The sequence below is a fragment of the Canis aureus genome, chromosome 2 (assembly GCF_053574225.1).
Source record: "Canis aureus isolate CA01 chromosome 2, VMU_Caureus_v.1.0, whole genome shotgun sequence".
In the NCBI taxonomy this organism is placed as follows: domain Eukaryota; kingdom Metazoa; phylum Chordata; class Mammalia; order Carnivora; family Canidae; genus Canis; species Canis aureus.
Genome location: NC_135612.1, coordinates 42,992,224 through 43,014,789, shown reverse-complemented (window position 1 = coordinate 43,014,789; position 22,566 = coordinate 42,992,224). Strand labels below are relative to the sequence as shown.

Sequence of the window (22,566 nt, the reverse complement as noted above, 5' to 3'; positions counted from 1 at the left end):
TCTCCCTCTCCATCTGCCCTCTCCCCAGTCTGCTTTCTCTTATGTATGTATGTATGTATATATGTATTAAAAGAAGGGACTGGTGTGAGTCATGGCCAGACTCTCCAAGATGTGGAACTGCAGGGAGTGGGTGATGGGGACCATCTTCCAGGTCCCCTGTGCCTCTGCAGGCACTCCATCAGGTACAGAGCCCCTAGCCCTGCAGGGCAGAGGAGCAGCCTGTATGGCCACTGCATGACTACCAATGAGCGCAAATGCTGGAGAGAGAGCCAGAGATCCCAGGAAATAGACAGTGGAAAACCCCTGCCCCCTATTTTGACCAGACTGCCATTTCCCTACCAAGAACCAGGGTTGGTCCCTCCCCACACCCAGCAAGACCCAAAAGACCCCTTATTCTGGAAACTTCTGTAGCACTCTGGCATCGGTTCTTCTTCATTTGATGCAATTATAAATTGCTGCTTTTAATCAGCCTCTGGACATTCTTTACCATCCACACTGATCATCTGACCACTAGGTTTTATATGAAAAAAAAAATTGAACAGATCATTGTCAGAAAAAGTGCTGAAAAAAAAAAAAAAACCTGGCAAGTTTCCTAACATGGAGAATAGGTAGAGATCACCTAGGAAAACTACATATGTCATATGTGGCTCAGGAGCTTGCAGAGAGACCTTCCAATAGAAAGGATCAGATGTTAAAAGAATAAGTGTGGGGGTGGGGGGCACTTGGGTAGTTCCGTGGTTGAGCATGTGCTTTCAGCCCAGGTCGTGATCCCAAATCAGTGGTCCCAAGTCCCACATCAGCCTCCCTGAGGTAAGCCTGCTTCTCCCTCTGCCTATGTCTCTGCCTCTCTCTCTCTCTTTGTGTCTCTCATGAATAAATAAATAAAATCTTTAAAAATAAATAAAAAGAATGAGTGGAGAGATGGGAGCCCCCTCATAACAAAGGCCAGGCCCCCAGGCCCAGCACAATCCTTTAAGATCACATGGGAAAGGCTGGAGCACTGAGTAAGTCTGGGCTGGCTGGGAAAACATTCAAGAAAATAGAATGAGCAGCCAGAGGAGACTGGCTCAACTCGGAGGGGAGAACGTGGAGGGAGGAACACACCTTAGCCAGATGCTCTAAGTCACAGAGGACCATCTTCACTGTTAAAGTGGAATGTCACCAAATTAGGAGCAAGGTTGGCCACTGGAAATAGTGGAATGGCAAGAGGGGTTCATGAGCTACTTTTGGAGAAGCTCAAGTCTCTAAACACAGTGAATTTATGTCCCAGGGGCCAGAAAGTCCTGTGAATGTGATTCTGAAGCTATAACCCTTCATCTCGGAGAGCATGGGAGGTCAGAAGTGGACCAAAAAAAAACCCAAAAATGAACCAGTGCTATCCTAGTGTGTGAGGGGAAGATGGAGATCTTGGAACCTATCCCTGGTTCCCTGAACATCCCCTCTTCATGACAGTCTAGGGTGAATTATAAAAGATGGTCCATAAGGACCCCAGAAAACAAAGATGGGATTTAAAATCAGCATGGATTCACCAAGACCAAAGAAGATACACTGGCCTCACTCCCTTTTCTGACAAGTGTTCCAGGCTAGTGTTAGAAAATAATTAAACATATGTAATGTTAATTTCACTAGCCAGATTTCCCTCCATTCTTAATCTCGGGCATGCATTTCATAAAACCTCTTTAAATACCCTTGTGGATGAACCAGAAATGTATGCTAAATAATGGGATGAGTGTATGTTCAGTGGTATGATAACTGCATGAATTTTAAAAACCAGCATTTCCAGGGGCACCTGGGTGGCTCAGTCAGGTAAGCAGCCTACTTTTGACCTCAGATCTTGTCTTGATCTCAGGGTTGTAAGTTCAAGGCCCACAGTGGGCTCCACACTGGGTGTGGAGCCTACTTAAAAAAAAAAAAAAAAACAGTATTTTTTTAATTACTTGGATTAAAAACTAAAGAATGCACACCTTTAGGGGCACCTGGCTGGCTCAGTCAGTGAAACATGAGACTCTTGATCTTGGGTTCGTGAGTTCAAGCCCCACATGGGGGGCGGGGGGAGAGAGAGAGAGAGAGAGAGAGAGAGAGAGAGAGAGAGAGAGAAAGAAAGAAAGAAAGAAAGAAAGAAAGAAAGAAAGAAAGAAAGAAAGAAAGAAAGAAAGAAGCTTAAAATAAGAAAAGAAAGAATGCACCACTTCAGAAAGTAAAATACCTTCTGAAGAAGAGTCTGACTGGATACAAGGACTTCCTCTTCCAACAAGCAAAGTTTTCTTAGATATGACACCAAAAGCACAAGCAACCAAACACAGATAAATTGAGCATAATAAAAATGTTAAAACTTTTGGGCATCAAAGGACAGCATCAAGAAAGTAAAAAGACAACCCACAAAATAGAAGAAAATTTTTGCAAATCATATATCTAGTAAGGATCTTGTATCTAGAATATATAAAGAATTCTTACAATTCAAAAACAAGAACGCAAATAATCCAATGTAAAAATCAGGCAGAGTCTGAATAGATACAGTTGTCCAAAGAAGACATAAAAATGTCCAGTAAACACTTGAAAAGATGTTCAACATCATTAGTCATCAGGGAACTGCAAATCAAAACTACAGTGAGTCTAAAAAATAAAAATAAACATAAAATAAATAAATAAAATTTTTTAAAAACCACAATGACTCCTTGACATTGGTCTCGGCAATGATTTTTTTTTTTTTTTTTTGAGATGTGACACCAAAAGCAAAGGCAACAAAAGCAAAATAAACAAGTGGGATTTCATCAAATTGAAAAGCAAAGCCTCTACACAGCAAAGAAAACCATCAACAAAATGAAAAGGCAACCTACTAAATAGAAAACATCTGCAAATCATATATTTGATAAAGGGTTACTATTCAAAATATATAAAGAACTCCTATAACTCCACAGCAAAACAAACAATCCTATCACAAAATGGGCAGAGGATCTGTGTGATACTGTGACTTATGATAAGGAATATATATATAGTTGATCTTCATCCCCCATTTCTGGCAGAGCTCCTAAAACCATTGCAATTTCTTAAGTGACAAAGCTGTTTCTTGTTATGTTACCGAGGCGACTATTGGAGCTTCTAAAGATAGAGGCTGGTGGTCAGGAGAACCAGCGATGTAAATAGTCATGTCCACTTTCAATCTCATCACCTCAACCTTTGAGAGGAAGAGAGGGCTCGAGGTAGAATCAATTGCCAGTGGCCAATGATTTAATCTATCATGTCCATATCAAGAAGGAGAATGGCTCAGAGAGTTTCCAGACTAGTGAACAAGAGGAGGTGCGAGGAGACTGGTGTGCCTGGAGCAGGCATAAAAGCTCCTCGCCCTTTCCACATACCTGGCCCTATACAATTCTTCCATCTGCTTCTTCTGAGTTTGATCCTTTTAATATAAACCATGCTGATTTTAAATCTAGCAAGTGAAATGTTTCTCTGAGCTCTGTGAGCCACTCTAGCAAACAAATCAAACTGAAGAAATAGGAAACTCTGATTTTATAGCCAGGCAGTCTGAAGCACAGGTAACCACCTGGATGTGCAATTGGCATCTGAAGTTCAAAGAGAAGTTCGTGGGAACCTCCAATCTGTAGCCAACTGGTCAAAATTAAAGTAAAAATCTGGGCTTGCAACTACCATCTGCAGGGGATGTGGTGTATCTTGTATCTAAACCCTTACCCTGTGGGATCCGATGCTACCTCTGGGTACATGGTGTCAGAACTGAGTTGAATGGTGTAACACTCAGCTGGTCTATGGAGAATTACTTGGTGTTGTATGGGAAAGCACCCCCTCCACATATTGGAAACTGAGTCTCAGAACACATTTAATAGGAAGAGACATTTTTTTTCCAAAGAAGATATACACACGGCCAACAGGTACATGACAAACTGTTCAATATCACTAACCAACACAGAAATGCAAACCAAAAAGTAGAACATCACCTCATCTCTGTTAAAAATATCTAGTATCAAAAATACAAGAGACAACAACTATTGGGGAGGATGTGGAGGAAAGGGAACCTTTGTGCACTCTTGGTGGAAATGTATATTGGTGCATCCACAATGGAAAACAGTATGGGGACACCTGGGTGGCTTAGCAGTTGTACATCGGCCTTCGGCTCAGGGTGTGACCCCGGAGTCCGGAGATCGAGTCCCACGTCAAGCTCCCTGCATGTAGCCTGCTTCTCCCTCTGCCTATGTCTCTGCCTCTCTCTCTCTCTCTATCTCTCTCTCTCTTTCTCCCTCTCTCTCTCTCTCTCATGAATAAATAAGTACAATCTTTAAAAATAAAAAGGAAACAGTATGGAAGGTCCTCAAAAAATTTAAAATAAAACTACTATATGGTCCAGCAACTGCACTTCTGGTTATCCATTTGAAGGGGAAAAAAACACTGACTAGAAAAGATATATGCATATCTATCCACCCAAAACCTTGTACATGAATTTCCACAGCAGCGTTATTCATAATAGCTAAAAGGTAGAAATGACCCAAATGTCCATCACTGGTAAACGGAGAGACAAAGTGTAGTTTATCCATAAAGTGGAATAGTATTGAGCCATAAAAATAAATCAAGTGTTGCAACATCTACAACATGGTCGATCCTTGAAAACATCATGCTCAGTGAAAGAAATGAGAAAAAACCACTGCATGATTCCATCATAGGAAATGTCCAGCATAGGCAAACTCATAGAAACAGAATAGACTGAGGCACCTGAGTGGCTCAGTGGTGGAGTGTCTGCCTTTGGCTCAAGTCGTGATCCCAGGATCCTGGGATCGAGTCCTGCATCGGGATCTCCACAGGGAGCCCATGTTTCCCTCTGCCTATGTCTCTGCCTCTCTGTGTCTCTCATGAATAAATTTTTAAAAAGAAAGAAACAGAATAGACTGCCTAAGGCTGAAGAGGAGAGGTGGGCAGAAGGAAGTGATACATAAGGGGAGAAGGTTGGTTTCCTTGAGAGATAGTGAAAATTACACGTGGTGATAAATGCCCAACTCTGTGAAGATACTAACAACTATCAAACTGTATGCTTTAAATGGGTACTTGTATGATATGTCAACTATGACTCAATAAATGTTTATATATATATATAATGGGAATAAAAGTAGTCTTTCCTGTAGGTTCAAAACATCAACTCCACAAATTTTGGAAGATAGGGTAACGTCTTAATAATGAGCTTGTGGAGACACTTGGGTGGCTCAATGGTTGAATATCTGCCTTTGGCTTGGGTCATGATCCTGGAGTCCTGGGATCAAGTCCCACATCGGGCTCCCTGTGAGGAGCCTGCTTCTCCCTCTGCCTATGTCTCTGCTTCTCTCTGTGTGTCTCTTATGAATAAATAAATAAAATCTTAAAAAAAAAATGAGCTCATGTTTAAAAAGCCCAGAAGCCAGATATGTATAGTAGTGAGCTAACTATTAGCTGGAGGTGAATCAAACCTTGGGTTGGTTCTACTGAAATGCCATGGCACACTGAGGCTAAGTTTCTGGAAGTAGAACATCCGAGAGGAGGGAGAAAATCTCTCAGCCACCACTCGAGTCTCATTGTTCTTGAGCAAGCATTTCTTTGACAGTAATGTGCCAGTTACCTGGGGATCTTGTTACAGATTCTGACTCAGCAGGCCTGAGTGGGGCCCAAACTTCTGCATTTCTAACAAGCTTCTTGGTGATGTCTTGCTGCTGGGCCACGGGCCACACCACTGAGTAAAAGTCAGGAAACTGAAGCTCAGAGATGCTAAATAATTTGACCCAAGCCACCCCATTCACCAGGGACAGAGGATTTGAAGTCAGGTCTAATTGACTCCAAAAGCCAGGTTCTTTCCACCATAGCATTCATGACATCAGTCCTGGACACCATTTTCCAGGAGAAGCCAGATCTGAATAAAAGAAGAATCCAGGATGGAATAAGCTCTGGAGCCCACGTCACAGGAGGAACAGTTGAAGAATGAGAAATGTGTGACAGACATGGCAACTGGCCCAAGCCTGGGAAGATATATCCTGTGGAGGAGTCATACCTACAAGTCTGGATGGCCCCAGTAGGGGCAACTAGGCCAGGGAGGAGACATATGGATATATCAGTTTGGACTCCTGAAAAATGTTCTAATAGTCAGAGCTGTCCCAGAGTAGAACAGGTTTCCCAGGATGCAGAGGCCCCAGACTAGAAGCTCATGTCCCCCAGATGCCACCTTCCTGATTCTGACAGATTCATACACCAATCTTATTAGCCCTACCACAAAAGAGGCATCATTTGCTATTATAAAAATAAATCTTAGACAAATCTTTCAATTCTAGCTATGGGCTCTCAGCGGGGAGGACTGTTTTCTTATTTTCCTTTGTTTTTAAGATGAACAAGTGTTAGATAAGCATCAAAGGCACGTTAGTGGAAATGAAAACTTTTTCCTTGATATATTTAGGATTGAAATAAAATTCAAAAGATTAGCCATCCTTTTTCTCCTTCTGGAATTCAATCGCACCACCTAAAATCATCTTGGAAAATACTGCATCTAATGATCTTAACAGCCCTTTGATCGTGAGTTTCTGGACCCCTGCCTCCCTCCTCCAAAGCTAAATAGCCCTGGCTTCCTCAAGCCTTCTTTAAATGGTTTCAAGCCTTCTCATCAACCGGTTATTCTCCATGGATAAGTGCCGGTTTGCTTCCTATGTGGCCTGAGCAGCACCAAAGAGAACAGAGCTGTAATTGCACTGGGGGATTATCCTTCCATTAATGCAGTCCCAGGTCATGTCTGCTTTCCAGCAGCCCACTTCAATGCTGAGGCTCACTGTGCTTTCTGAGGATGAGAATTGCCATGTGTGTCTTTTTTTTTCTTCTCCAAGTAGTGTAGAGACACATCCTCCCTGGTTCAACCATGATCATTGGTTGCTTTCGGATGAACTGTATAACATTTATCCAATGAGGCAGTTTGGGATCAGTAGAAGGAACAGCTCTCTTACATTCAGGTTGTTCAAACAATAGACTAAACTGACCTAGTGTGGTACCGCCTTCCTACCCATGAGATGTGCAAGCAGAATTCATCAGGGAGGTAATTCAGCAGCCAATGTTTGGTCTGCAGGTGACAAGAAGGCCTCCTACGCTAAAATCCCATGCTTCTGTAACACAACACCCAAAGACAGAGGGAAAACAAGCAAAGGTATGCCATAATAGAAGAATCTGCTAGTGTTGTGCCTACTTTCTTTTTTTTTTTTTTTTTTTTAAGATTTTATTTATTTATTCATGAGAGATACAGAGAGAGAGGCAGAGACACAGGCAGAGGGAGAAGCAGTCTCCATGCAGGGAGCCTGATGTGGGACTCGATCCCAGGTCTCCGGGATCAGGCCCTGGGCCGAAGGCGGTGCTAAACCACTGAGCCACCTGGGCTGCCCTTGTGCCTACTTTCTGCCCGGGATGATCCACAGCATCAGAGGTTCTATCACAAATCACTTCCTTCTCTCAACCACCCTAGGAGGTGGGATGTCCCATTTTGCAAAGGCCAAAACTGGCTCAGACCAAATCATTTCTCTGAGTCCCTCCCCAGGCAGCTGGCAGAGCCAGGATGCCAAATTAGTTGTCTCTGATGCTATAGTCCAGGTTCATCCTATTCTATTCTGCAAGTCACAGGAAATGAGAAAGGCCAAAGGCCATCAACTGATGGAAATCTGGAACGCAGTTCTGATTTAATGCAGGAAGTAAGAAAAAGACCACAGCTTTTTTTGATAAGGAGTCTTTTTGTTTTCATCTCTGTAAACACTTGCCATCAGTTAATAATTTTAAAATAGGAGGGATAACAAAACAAGGGGGAAGAAATGAAAGAGAAGACCCTTGAGAAGTACAGAGGTAACTAAAGAACAGGGCGGGGAGGGGGGCAAATGTCAGCAGCCTTGGTGACAAACTAGCCTCTGATCAGGAAAACCACCAAGATTGAGCCCCACAGGGACAAAGACAAAGGCATGTGCTTCTCAAACCACCTTGCTGGAGAAAGCATTCCTTGCTTATTCAAGGGGGAAGCTGGAGAACTTCATTACTTACATCCTAAGAGCAGCCTGTCATGAATGTTAACTGCTTGCGCCCCCTCCACCCAGGAATTCAGAATTCTTGGATGTTTTTTGTTTGTTTGTTTTTGTTTTTTTATTTTTTGTTTTAGGATGTTTTTCTTTTGCTCACAGGGTTATCGGAAATGGCCATGATGGATTTCAGCAGCTTCTCAATAATTAATTCATACCTGGGGCTTGTCAAACAGCTACAGATCCCTTTAGATGCCATCTAACCACAGGTACACACACACACACACACACACACACACACACACACACAGGGCCTTCCCGGACGGGCCGCCTGGGTGGCTCAGCGGTTTAGCGCCTGCCTTCAGCCCAGGATGTGATCCTGGGGTCCTGGGATCAAGTCCCACATCAGGCTCCCTGCTTGGAGCCTGCTTCTCCCTCTGCCTATGTTTCTGCCCCTCTCTCTCTCTCTCTGTGTCTCTCATGAATAAATAAATAAAATATTTTTTAAAAATTAAAAAAATATATAAAACAACTCTTCAAGCAGAATTTCAAAGGAACTGGGGACAGTACACTCAGGGGTCACAAATGAGCATGCAGATGAAGTGACAAACGGGTCAAAGCTGTGACGAGGACCTAGGGATACCATCAGCCACAGAGCCCATATGTTTCAAGCCACAGGAGGTGCATTTATGCCATCGTGTCTGCTTCTAACTACTAGATTAAAGATCATAAGGTATGGATTACACCTGCATGCTTTTTTGGAATTCGTGCAAAACTTCAGCAAGCACAATAGACCCCGGCCAGGAGGAAGACATTCAAAAACTTTATTTAAAGCACTCTTATATATAAAGAAAGGTCCGGAGCGAGATTGCTTGGAGCATATGAATATTTATTACAATACATTCTTGAAAACAACCAAAAAATTAAGTACAGTATAAATAGGAAACAGATTTATGACTCAGTCATATGTTTACATTATGCAAATTATAGCTAAAGACCCACAACCAGGATGTTGTTAAAAGCCGAAAAAAGGCAGTGGGGGTAAGCGCTTGCTGATATTTGGACATTTTCTTAAAATTGGCAAATGATATTTTGAGTTTTTCTAACAATCTGTTCACTGAGGAGTGCCTGTGGGCACATCTTGTCATTTTCACCAACCTGGTGGTAGAGTGCCAAATTCAAGGCAAAGGCACAGGCCTGGGGTTTTCACAGCCCCCTTTGCTCAGGAAACCAAGGCTCTGTTGGACAGATTTGGGAGTAGTCCTGAACCTGGACCTAAAAGGTCTCACACAGAGCTCAGCCACCCTCAGCCTTGGAGCAATGAAGAGGCTTTACCAACATGCCAAAAACTCCTAGACAGCTAGCTAAGCACATTCGTGTTTCCAGATTAACAAGAAAAGAAGCAAAAGCGACAGTCTTTGTGCTGAATAACTTTCTCTACTCAAGGATGTCACCTTGGGCTTTGTGACACCAATCAAGCAGAACATCCTCCAAGTACAAACCCAGGACAGACATGCACAGTGACGGGCAAAGATCTATCTCCAGGGCGGCTGGAGAACTGAAGGAAGCCCCCTTTGCAAATTGTAGCTAAAGAACTCTACCCCAAACTTTCACCAGGTACCACATCATCTAAGGAGGGTTGACTGATGAAGGGTTGGTTTGGTTTTTTTCATTTCTTACACGGAAAGGAATATATAGTCATAGAAGGAAATCTATAAAACACAGGAAAAAAAACACAGAAAAAATATAATCAAGGAGAAAATTTCTAAAATAGAATTCAACTTAAATTGGGACTCCCCACCTTGGACTCAAACACTTCCACAGTGCTTTGCTTACAGCTCCCTGATGCCCTGGGCGCCAGGTGAAATGATGGGCTGGAACCCTCCTCCCCTCCCCATCTCAACTGCTGCCACAGCCAACAACCCCAGATCTCTGCCTCATATGCAATTCAGCACTCACTCCAAGGAGCTGAAATCACTCACAAATGGTCTCTTCATAATGCAGAGGAAGAATAAATGAGTTACAGATTACATAAACTTTCCAACCAGAAACAAAACCCCACCCAATCATCACCTTACAAAAATCCCCTGCCACGCACTAGCTGTGTGGCCCTGGAGCAAATTACTTGACCATCAGAGGCTTCATGCTTCATAGGGCAGTGGGATACTCCAACAAAAGGACTCCACCCTGTCCATGCAACCAGTACGTGTCATTAACAAGAACAGCAAGTGCTACCCTCAAAAGCGGCTTAGAATACAGTCATGGTGGGTGAGGGAGTGTCTAGTGTCTTGACACAAAAATCAACATGGGTGTCAGTAAACAAAAATAATTGCATCATCAGATGTCTAAAAGCTGAAAATAAATCATTTCTGCTTTGATATTCTAAGAGTAGAACCATCATTTCCTACATATTTCATCCCATCAGTTGTAAGTATTAAAATCAGAATCCTTGTTTTTTAAAATCCATGTATAACTACCAACCTGTCTTTGTGTCCTGAGGATTAACCAAGACTAATATTTTATGTTGAGGTTCATCACGGTGCACCGTGCAAAAGCAAACAGATGTAGCTTCAAGTTTAACCTGAAAAAATAATAAAATCGCCATTTTGTTCCAACATCAAAGTAAGGGCACAGGAAATTACTTACCAATTAATTAGCACAGTATTCACTGAAAGAACAGTGTTCCACAGAGGTTAATTTGACAGGATGGAGGCAATGTAAAACTGGAAACCTTACCCACTCTGAGCTAAACACAAGTGCGAAGTGACAAAAACCCGTCTTCTGTCTCCCACCCAGCAAGCCCTCCCCATCCCTCATTTACCTGTCCATCTAATCAAGGACTGATTAAACACCTACTCAGCTACTCTTCCAGCCTCTCCCTCCCATATGCTTCAGGCCCCATCAGACTTCCCTACCCCAAACCCTTTCAGAGCTCACCAACAAAAGCTGATGGCCACAGCCGCACCTCAGGTTTGCACCTGCCAGGCTGGCCTCAACTGTCCTCCATGGCCATTCCATGGAAACAGCCTGAACCAGACTGTGTCCACCCCGGATGCCACTTGGGCTGCCTGCTGCCCGGCCTCAGGTCTATGCAAGCATTCTCAACAGAGAACCCCCTCTGGGCCCTACAGGCTCAGCTCTGGCTCTGAGGGCAGCCCAGGGGCAGAGATCCTCTGCTGTGAGAGAGATAGAGAGAGAGAGAGAGAGAGAGAGAGAGAGAGAGAGAGAGAGAGCTGGCGCCAGCTTGCTTACAAACAAGAGGAACACCAAAGAGTCTGTGGGGCTCCTAACACTGGGACTCTCTCCCAAGCACTGGTACCCTAACCCTCTTTGTAGCCATCCAGTGAACTGCCCCCAGCTCCCAAAGCAAAAGATCAACATGCTCCATTACAAAGTCTGTTTTGAAAACTGAGGAGAGTATAAGAAAAAGAAAAAAGAATGTGTCTGCTGAGCTAGGCCAGCAGGCTGCCGGTAAAAGTTTATAGCAAGCCTCCGTGGTTCCAGAGAACTGTTCCTTAAATTCTGAGAGCTGCAAACATTTTGGTGCATGGCTCCACCCGCCCACCCCCTCACCCCACCCCAGCGCCCTGTCTTCAAGGCACCTTAAGGGAGAGTCTCCAGGCTGGCCCTCAGGCGGTAGTTAGGTGAAACACAGTGCATCCCCCAGAGGGCTGTTATAGGCCATTAAAAACAACATGTAGGGGAACACCTGGCTGGCTGAGCAGGCGGAGCATGTGACTCTTGATCTCGGGTTGTGAGTTCAAGCCCCCACGTTGGATGTAGAGATTACTTAAAAATAAAATCTTAAAAAAAAATGTACAAAGCACTGTATCAACGTGGAAAGGTGTTTATTACAGAAAGATGTTTATTATATTATATTCTGAGAGTAACCTGAATGTTTAAAAAAGCATATGCAGAAATAAAAATCAAATGGAAACATGTCAAAATGTTCACAGCAGTTAATTGTGAGGTTTTTTTTTTTTTTCATTTTCTCTGTCCCTGGCTATAGTTCGCAAATATTATCCAATAAGCATACGCTGGTTTATTATTAGCAGAAAAATAAATAAGTATTATTGTGTTTTAAATGTAACAGGACAGTTTCAAGACTGGAAACAGTTCATTAAGGGCTTTTCAGAGAACCAGAGCAATGTGGTGTGAAATATTCTCAAACCACTTTCTCAACTTTCTTTTTTATTCGAAAAAAATTTCTCTTAAGATTCTAAAAGAAAAGTTAAATTTGCTAAAAGCTATGAGGAAGTCCAATACCACCCCAAATGAGACTACTTCAACTGCTAAGTGATAGGGAACACCTACCATTTCTTAAGTAACTGCCAAAATGGTAGGAAAAAAATTGAAAACATTCTCGTGAAAATTTATTTTCTTCTAAGAGGGGAAGCAGATAGGTATAAAGATATTTCAACATTTCTATCACATAAAAACAATTTAATTTTAAGAGCTGTCTTATTTTATTATGTTTTTGCTAATAACACTAAAATCATTCACTCACTGAGCATATTTACGTATTAGTTTTGGGGTTTTTTTCTCAAGTAATGTAACCTCATAAATAAGTGTAAAATGAAAGCAGAGGACTCTGAGACTGCATCATAGAGCACTTCAGGGCTAAGTCTCCGGTTTCACCCGCTTCTCGGGTTACACCTACCTTCCCACATTCCCTCCCACCCTGCAGCTCATAGCTCCTGGCTCCCCCCAAAATTAGCAACCCCATCCCTGATGGAGAGCTTGCTTCCTTTTTCGGCTTACATGACACTAGGGGGCGCTGAAAGCGTGTGCGTGCAGGGACCTCAGCCTGCAGATCAACAACGTAGAATCACCCAGGGGATGCTTCTAGGAGTTGGTTATGAACTAGCATCTTCAAATCTCAAGGAAGCCACAACTGTACAAGTTGCACAAGCCACTGTTCTAATTAACTTTGGAAAAACTTCAGTACGGTGAAATAAAACTCTACTAAGTTGGACAGACAGCAATGATATCTATCTAGTACGAGTAAAATCTTGTATGTAAACAAGAAAATCTTGTCTCTGCATAGATCTGACTTCAATCTGAAAGAAAGGTGGCTGATTGAGGTGCAGCCCAAAACTCACATATTCTTTTTATTTACTGCACGGGGAAATGTAGTTCTTAAAAGTAACACAATTTTAAATTTTTACCCACAGTCTCACCATCCCAACAAATAAATGGTTTTCATTTCTCTCTGTTCTCTTCCAGGCCTTATTCAAAAGACTATCTTATCAGTGCTACAAATCACATGGCTATAACTAAATTCCAACTGACAAAACTTCATTCCAAAAATCACAAAATTTGGGGGCACCTGGTGGCTCAATGGTTGAGCATCTGCCTTCAGCTCGGGTCATGACCCTGGGGTCCTGGGATCAAGTCCCACATCAGGCCCCCTGCAGGGAGCCTGTTTCTCACTCTGCCTGTGTCTCTGCCTCTCTCTGTCTCTCATGAATAAATAAAATCTTTTTTAAAAATCACAAAATTTTAAAACTGAGCCAAAGCTTAGAGACCAAAGAGCAACCAAGTCTCTCATTTCACACATGGAAAAGCCAAGGCCCAACAAGGCATTACACACAGTGTCTCATTTCGTCCTTGTAACAACAGGACAAGGTAAGCTCTGTCATTTTTTTTCCCAATAGGCTCCACATTCAGTGTGGGGCTTGAACTCACAACCCTGAGATCAAGAGTTAGATGCTCTATCGACTAAGCCACCTAGGCACCCCAATAAGCTCTGATATTATTATCCCAATTTTAGATATGAGGAATGCCAAAACCAGAAAAGTTATGACACTCGCTAAAGGTCACACAGCTAGTAAGCAGTAGATGTGGGATTCATAGCAGACTGTCCTACTCACCCCATTGCATCACTGGACTGATTCTCAGGACTCCAGAGTCCCATTCTAGGATTCCATCTGCTCCTCAAAGTGGAATTATTCTAGTGTTCAAGAAGTTATTGGTTTTTTAAATCTATAATACTCTTTCTAGTACTAACATTCTACTTCCTTAAGTTAGATCTTACAGAGCTCTTTACCAACAAGGAGGATCACACGTACCTGCTCCCCCGTGGGAAGAGAGAAAAACTCTACTGGGGGCCGCATTCCTTCCCTAAGTGTGGTATAGTAAGCCAGGGCTGCTTCCCAATGCCTTTCGGGGTCATCTTCCAAAATATCCACTGGATAAATGCCTGCTAAGGGAAAAAGACAGCAAGAAATGACATTAGTTTTATCCTTTTGTTAAAGAGGACTTCCCCTTATTTCTCCAAGTTGTTTTGTTTTTAAGCACACAAGGAACACTTGAAAAAGATTTTATGTATTTATTTATTCATGAGAGATACAGAGAGAAGTAGAGACATAGGCAGAGAGAGAGAAACAGGCTCCCCACAGAGAGCCTTATGCGAGACTAGATTCCAGAACCCCAGGTTCATGACCTGAGCCAAAGGCAGATGCTCAACCATTGAGCCATTTGCCCTCAATTTTTTTTTCAAATAAAAAAGTAGTTCTGGGGATGCCCGGGTGGCTCAGTGGTGGAGCATCTGCCTTAAGCTCAGGGGGGTAATCCTGGAGTCCTGGGATCAAGTCCTACCTCGGGCTTCCCGCATGGAGCCTGCCGCTCCCTCTGCCTATGTCTCTGCCTGTGCCTCTGCCTCTCTCTCTCTCTCTCTCTCTCTCATGAATAAATAAATAAAATGTTAAAAAAAAATAAAGAAAAGGAAAAGTTTTGCATCAGGTGCCAAAAGAAAACAGAAGACATTCCCAATGGCAGGGTTGGCAGCAGCCCCAGGAAGATAGGAAGTACCACCTGACCCACCCCCCCCCCCGCCCCCTTAGAAGGCTACAGAAACTTCCTTGCATATGCCGGAACCACCAACTGATTTTCCACGGGTCTTCCTGGAGGGAAGTCACAGCAGCCACGTGTACAGGCAGGTGCCTCGAGAGCCCACACTAGCTGCTTAGAACCTTGATGACTGACAAAATCCAGCTCGAGTTATTATTTTGCCAGCTGTGCAGATTGATAAGCGTTGCCCACCTCCTTGAGTCGGGCCTACTGTTCTGGAGAGCGCTGGATGTACAAGTCAGCAGGCCCTGTAAACCCGTCCTACACCGCGGGCTATGGTACGGAATCATTGGCGAGCTTTCCCCTGGCTCTTCCTCACCCTGGTGGAGGAAAATTATATCCTCAAAGAATCGGACAAATTGATAGCATCCAATTCAGCTTGGAAGGAGCAGCTTTCCCCTGAGATGTTGGCAGCTTCAGGCTGGCGGGTCCCCAGGTGGGAGGGGGCTCTGGGGTCCCCGCCTCGTCTGCCGATCCTGCCTCTGGTTCCGCTCCGGCCTCCTATGGGGGAGGCTGTCGAAATGGCTGCCAGATCCTCCTCCTCCCCCTGCTCCTCTTCCTCCTCCAGCTCCTGCTCCTTATTCTTCCAACTCCTCTCCTCCCCCCCTCCGCCTGCTCCTCCTCCCCATCCCCTCCTCCTTCTCCTCCTCCCCTCCCCTCCTCCTCCTCCTGTTTCTCCTTCTCCCCTCTCCTATTCCTCCTCCTCCTCCTGTTCCCCCTCCTCCCCTCTCCTCCTCCTCCTCCTGTTCCTCCTCCTCCCCTCTCCTATTCCTCCTCCTCCTCCTCCTGGTTCCTCCTCCTCCCCTCTTTTTTTCTTCCATGTAAACCTTTTGTTTTAATAAATAAGACATATTCATGGCTTAGGTTTTAAATCACATTTACAGATGAGGAACACTTCTAGGCCCAAACAGGTTAGCGGTGAAGCGACTACTGCTGGGAGGAATGCACGGCCCCCATGCACTTTAAGCCTAAGAGCAAAGACTTCATGTCAGAGAACACCGTACACATCACCTCTAGGCTCAAGAACTGGAAGACTGGAGGAAAAGCAGAGACTTGGTGAAGCTCCTGCGACCACCATCTGATACCCTCACCTTCACACTACAGAAGCCGACGAAAGTTGTGCTACTTTTAGATAAGCTAAGAAGGAGCTTTCCTGATTATATGAAGTGAAACTTTCTCTCTATTGTTAACAATTAGCATAAGGGCATTAGCTACACAGAGAATCCACTGACAAATACAGACTATGAGAACAGGGAAGAGGAAGCCACACAGATATCTCGTTTCTTCAAATGTCAGAAACTTCCACGCCACAGCAGGAGAGCAGTGGATGAACTCTACCTCTCCCAAAGGTTTAGTCCAAAAACTTCCTGTTGGCATTTGCACCAAATAAGGCTCCCCGTACTTATGGCATCATCTGCTGGGCAATGAGGTCCAGCCCCGCCTCTCTCTTTGCTTGTCCTTAGTCCGGAGGCTCAGCCTCTGGCCTCACCGTCTTCTGCTCAGCCCCCCTCCATTAGCCACCAATCAAAATAACCCAGCTGGGTTCCCTGGGGCCCAGGTCCAGCAGGATTCTGCACACTTCCCACCCCTTATATCACTGAGTTTGCTTACCCCTCGGTAAGCCAGATGAGGAAACTGAGGCCAAGAGCATGCTTGGCTAGTTAGTGGCAACAGCAGGCCATGAAGATCTGACCAATCTCAGAATCTGTGCAAAACACTCAGATTATGGGGCACCTGGGTGGCTCAGTGGTTGGGTGTCTGCCTTCAGCTCAGGTCATGAACCTAGGGTCCTGGGATGGAGTCCTGCATCGGGCTCCCCTACAGGGAGCCTGCTTCTCCCTCTGCCTATGTCTCTGCCTCTCTCTGTGTGTCTTATGAATAATAAATAAAATTTAAAAAAAAAAAAGGTCAAACTGGAAAGGAGGTTTGCTTCAACCCCAAAGCACTGGGCTCCTCCGGCACAACTGTCCCATGAAAGCAGCTGGAATAACCACATTTCCCTAACTGCCCCCAGGAGCTCCATCTCTGGAGCCAGTCAAGATCCCAGCGCTTATACCCCGTGCTGCTGGGCCCTTCTCAGGAGAGAAGGAGAGATGCTTGTCAGACCCAGGCCTCGAGGGCACTCCAATGAGATCCAGGGCTGCCAGGACAGCAGCCTCAATCAGGAGCCTCAGTTGGGCTCCTCTGAGAAGCACAACTGGGCCCCCCTTGGGACAGGGCTTGGGGAGGACACCATGGCCTTCAGGGCTTTGGGAGTGGGGGCACCTCACCATGGCTACAGGGCCCAGAGAGGCTTGGGTGCTCCTGGGGGCACCCAGGGAAGCTCCTGCCTGGCTCCCCTGCAGGCTGCCACGGGTTACCTGGCATCAGTTCTGGTCGCATGTGGTCAGGAGAAATGCAATGAATGTGTTTTGCTCCTTCCACACCATGAAATCATTTCCCCTGCTGGTTCTGCTGGCTGAGGCTGTGAGACCCCCTCAGAGAACTCTGTGACAGTAACCCCAGGCCACCCTTGTACCTCCTGGCTCTACTGCCAGCTGGGCCCAGTGGCAGAGCCTCAAGCCCTGAAGGGGAGTTTCTTCTCAGCAGAGAGCCCACAAGAAGAGTCAGGCCTGCAGGGGGCGCGGGGGGGGGGGGGGGGGGAGGGTGTTCAGAGCCCTGGATGGCACAGAATAACCCTCTGAGTAGAGGGCAGCTATAAACATCTCAACACTTACAGAATAACCCAGCACCCATGCTCCATCCCCCTTTAAAGTCTGCAAGCTGGGTGCAGGCCCCACAGGACTTTCAAGGACTCCCAAGAAGAGTCCTGGGGCTGGCAAACCAGCCTCCTGGAAGGGAGCTGAATTCTTCAGCCCTTTTGGGTTTTAATTAGTTCCCCTCCGCCTGGGGCAGGGGGTGTTGAACAGGAAACAGTGCAGGGTAGGGGGTGAGGGAATCCCTCATTAGAAAACCTCCTGCAGCTTCACTCTTACACCCAAAATGTTTGGGTTTGTTTTCTGGAAATCTGGTTGGGAATGAAAAAGGAAATACTTGAAGCAGAAGGAAGGCACATCCAAGGCCAGCTGGGAAGGGGACCCCTGCTCTTCTGGAGGAGAAAGACCTCTCCCCAACTTGGCAGGAAGATAGACTCCCTCCCCAGCCTAGGAAGTGCCTGTATACACACACACACACACACACACACACACACACACACACACAAAAGACCCTGAGAAGAAGGAAGCCTCCCACCCCACCCCCAACCACAAGGGCACACTTGGGCAGTGCCCAGGGGATTCCAGGAAGTAAACAAGTCTGGGGTGTTTTACGCACGCGCTCTGGAGCTGAGCTGGGTCGCCACACTCCCTTCGCTGGTGATGGAAGGCAGGCTCTGGGCAGGGGCTTCCAGATGTGAAATGCTAACAGGCTTTAATGGCTCAAACTGAACAGGAAATATTTTTCCAAAGCCAAAAGAGTGTAATCTTTTCAGTACAATGTAAAATGCTTTTATGAAAAAGGCACACAGTTGAAATGATAATTCATTGCAGACTGTAAAGAAAATGAAATCCCTAAACAAGCCCCAAATTTAAGAATTCACTTTAAGCATCTGTTTGCTGTAGTCACTGGAACAAAAACAAAGTGGTACCTCTTAAAGCATACTTCTAGGGAAAATATTTCAATCATTCAGGATCTATGCACCAAAGCCCTAGTTCCCAGGGAGGCACGCATGGTGTCCCACTGAGCCCCTGCCTGTCACCCACTACCTATCAGCCACAGCCAGTGGGTCAGCCACTACTGCTTAGTCCGATAAAGCCTAATACTCTAGGGGCTTCACAGCACTTTTTGGTCTTCCCTATATAAACAGCAAAGCCAATTAATGAAGAACTTGAGAGAGGTCAATGCTCTGCACTTAACCATTTAATTCAGTATCACTTGCAGAATATTCTCTCCAAATACTACCTCACCACAAAGATGTGTAAAGTTCTTTCATTTTAGCAAAGTGAGATTTTTCTCATATGGCACTATTATTGTAAAAAACATTAATAAAGATATTTTAGGGACACCTGAGTGGCTCAGCGGTTGAGCATCTGCCTTTGGATCAGGCTCAGGTCGTGATCCCAAGGTCCTAGGATCAAGTCCTGCATCAGGCTCCCAGTGGGGAGCCTCTTCTCCCTCTGCCTCTCTCTCTCTCTCTCTCTTTCTCTCTCTCTCTCTCTCTCCCTGAGCCTCTCATGAATAAATAAATGAAACCTTTAAAATATATCTTTTCTTAACTTTAACTAGCCCTGCTTTTGAGAATTCTGACCTCATGAAAGCCTCTATCTATCCATCAGTTAACAACATGGCATTATGTCACTGGAAAAGCTGACTGTAATCACTTGATTCTTTTGTAGTCATGTGGGTTGTCATTCTTGAGTTAGAGTTAAAAACAACTCTTGCTCATAATACATGAAAAAAAAACTTCAAGCACACAAGATTATAAGCTAATATTCTACTTTTATTTTTCAAGGATGGTTAAGAGTGGATATTCCTAATACAGGAAAAAAGATTTTTTGTTTTTTGCTTTTCTTTATTTTTCACACCAGTGGTCTGCTTTTTCCTCACGAATCAATTTTCTTCTGAAAGGAACATAAAAGAAAGAATCCATATTATAGAGGAAAATGGCCAGAGGGGATTACATGACTAATTCTGGACTTAGCATGAAACATGGAGACTAGTTTGTAACCAGAGAGAGGAGAGCACCAAGGAGATACCAAGGCAGGGAGCAGAAGTCTCTGGGGAGAGCTGAACCCTGGTGTTCTGCATACCCAAGGCTGTGAGGGCAAGACCAAAAGGGAGAAGATTCCCCAATGCCACCTCAGTTGCTCAGAATTTGAGACCAGGAATCCATCACGTTCCCCAATTTCAAGTGAAGCATGTGTTTGACTGCACAGTGCAGTCCCAGAGCTGTGTGTACTCAAGCTCTATGCTTTCAAACTCCATATTTGCAAATGCAAACTTCATCTGGGGCCTCTAAAGCTTTCACCACAGGAAGCCTTAAAACTGAGAACTACTTTTAACTTAAAGGATGATTATGTTTAACTTAAAAAAAGAGGGCTGTTGCATTAACAGGTATCCCCGCCTTCCAATAATGCACATGACACTGCTTCACTTTTATGAAAGAACTACCTGTTTTCTACTAACTGAAGAAATCCAAAAAGGCCTTTTGCTCTGATGATAAAAGGCGAAAAGCAAAAACAGTGTTCAGCATAGGTTCCAGAGCGACCCCATGTAGACATACTGCACACCTGAGCACTGAAAGTGGTTCTGACAAGCTCCTGCCCCAGGAAATACATCGAGCACCAAGCTCCCAGAACTCTGGACAATGTCTGTGAGCATCTGCCTTTTATCACCATTTATTTTATGTATCCCTTAGCAAGATGGATGCCAAGGTATCAGAGAAGTCTAAGACACATTAGTTGTATATCTAGGCATGCTCAAAAACTTTTCCATATAAGTTCATGGTAACTAATTCTTCTCTTATACCGTTCTAGCTTACGATAGGTTTCATGGGAACACTCTACTTCCAGAGAGTGGGGGAAACTCGTAGTGGGAAATATCCACAGTTGCATAAAACACGGCCTGGCATTTACTTACTATCAAAGAATCCAAGTCTGTGCAGCCAGCACTATGACTCTCTCCTGCCACTCCAGTATTTTCCTAAGCACATCCTGTGGTAAACTAACTCCATAAGATAAGCTGTAAATCGGGCTTCCAGGGCCAGCAGGCTTTAAAAAGAAGGTCTGTCGTGGCACTTAGGAGTCCCTAGGGGTCTCAGTCATTTAAAGTATCTGACTCTTGATTTAAGCTTAGGTCATCATCTCAGGGTCATAAGATCAAGCCCCACGTCCAGCTCTACACTCAACAGGGAGTCTGCTTGAGATTCCCTCTCTTTCCTTTTCCCTCTGCCCCACCCTACTGCTCTCTCTCTCTCAAATGAATAAAATAAGTAAAATCTTAAAAAAAAAAAAAAAAAAAAAACAGGGCAGCCCCGGTGGCTCAGTGGTTTAGCGCCGCCTTCAGCCTGGGGCATGATTCTGGAGACCCAGAATCGAGTCCCATGCCGGGCTCCCTGCATGGAGCCTGCTTTCTCCCTCTGCCTGTGTCTCTGCCTCTCTCTCTCTCTCTCATGAATAAATCAATAAAATAAAAAAAATTAAAAAATAAAAAAACAGGTCTGCTGTGGCACTCAAAACTCACTGCTGGGAGTTCCACATGCCTGTCTGCAGTAGAACATTTAGAAACCCTCAAGCAGTGGAATTTGCTTAATCCGGCATTTATTTCCCAAATTGATGTAACCAGAGACCCCTTTGTCCCAGAACACCAACCAACAGATGACAAGCACACCTTAAAGAGAAGCATTTTCAAGTACCGTCAGGGCAGGAGCAAGCATCATTCTCAGACAGGCAGGAAGGGTACAAACGCTCACAGCCCAAAGGCCCCACCCAGCAAGGGGGCCACTGTGTTAGCAGAGCAACCGTCTCCAGAAAGGAGTAGAAAACAGAAGGTGAAGCGAACACACACTTGGATATTTTTGTTGGTTTTGAAGAGCATCTGATTGCCAAAATATTCTTAGCAAAGAATTGTACAAAAAAAAAAAAAGTTGGAAGACACAAATGTGGAATATGTTAGAATTTTTTCGAGCAGATGAGCAAACTTGCAGGGAATGGAGGCACGCTGGGGAAAGGTCTGCAGGTGGTGGCGGGAAGGTTTCATCCCCAGTAATTGACAGGGAGCCTGTCGCTCTGTTATCACATATTTAGTATTGGCCCACTTGCAGCTTGTCATTGCCTTGGCTGAGAATAAACCACTTGTCCCAAATCTAAGGTGGTAAAATATGCAGATGACTTTGTGTGCCTCCCACACAAAGGTTTATGTAATCCTAATTGCTTCTAATATGAAGGTCTCATAATCCAAGCTTTGGTGCATCTTACGTTTAGGCAAATGATACAAAGATAAAACTATTTTTCTCCCTGAATCATTCCAAAGGACATGAGGTGGGAATGAAACATACTGTTGCTTTTGCATACAACGAGGTGTCACATCGAGGGACAAATGTGAAGCCTTGTTTGGGGCAGGTGGAATTAAACAGATTCTCACATACATACTTCCTTATGAACAGTAACAAAGAGGGGTCCCCACTCTGACAACCACAGGAGCCTCAGGCTTTCCTCACCCCAACCCCGAGCCGCTCCATGCCATGTGGTCATCACCACGGTACCATATTTTTCTAACCTTTACTGAGAAGGACAAGGCTTTGGCACACGCTCAGGAGAACACAGAAAGCCTGACTCTGTGTATCCCGAATGTAATTGACCAAGAACTTGTAAAAATACTGAGCCCCAGTGTCAGTAACACCACCATTAACACATGGTGGCCTTGGAGCTGATGGGAAAACGCTGTGGAGAGCCACTGTCCAGAGCGGAACCAAAGCCCTAAACCACACAGGATGCAGTGAAGAGGAAGAAAAATAATTCTTCTTCAATGTGTAATGGTTTTACCCAGTATTTACAGAATAACATTTCTCAGAACTTACCCCAAAATTGTGGCTGTTAATGGACTTCACAAACTTTCATCCAGAAATCACAGCCCTATATGTTCATCTAATACACTGCAAACAATAATACCTCTGAAGAGGAGGGAAAAAATTGGCTTCTATTTGGCATGCCCAGCCCTGTGCCAAGCAAGA

The 22,566-nt window shown here is 44.6% G+C and overlaps 1 protein-coding gene across 1 annotated transcript in view; it reads right to left on the bottom strand.

Annotated features, from left to right (window-relative positions):
• LOC144296849 (protein FAM169B-like) overlaps positions 1–22,566 on the bottom strand; it is a 100,086-nt gene that overhangs the window by 58,116 nt on the left and 19,404 nt on the right. The window contains exons 2-4 of the mRNA XM_077870129.1: positions 14,078–14,211; positions 10,488–10,587; positions 5,597–5,707 (exon numbers count right to left, since the gene is read on the bottom strand). Coding sequence (XP_077726255.1) covers positions 5,597–5,707; positions 10,488–10,587; positions 14,078–14,211 — 345 coding nt within the window. The remainder of the gene's footprint in view (positions 1–5,596; positions 5,708–10,487; positions 10,588–14,077; positions 14,212–22,566) is intronic.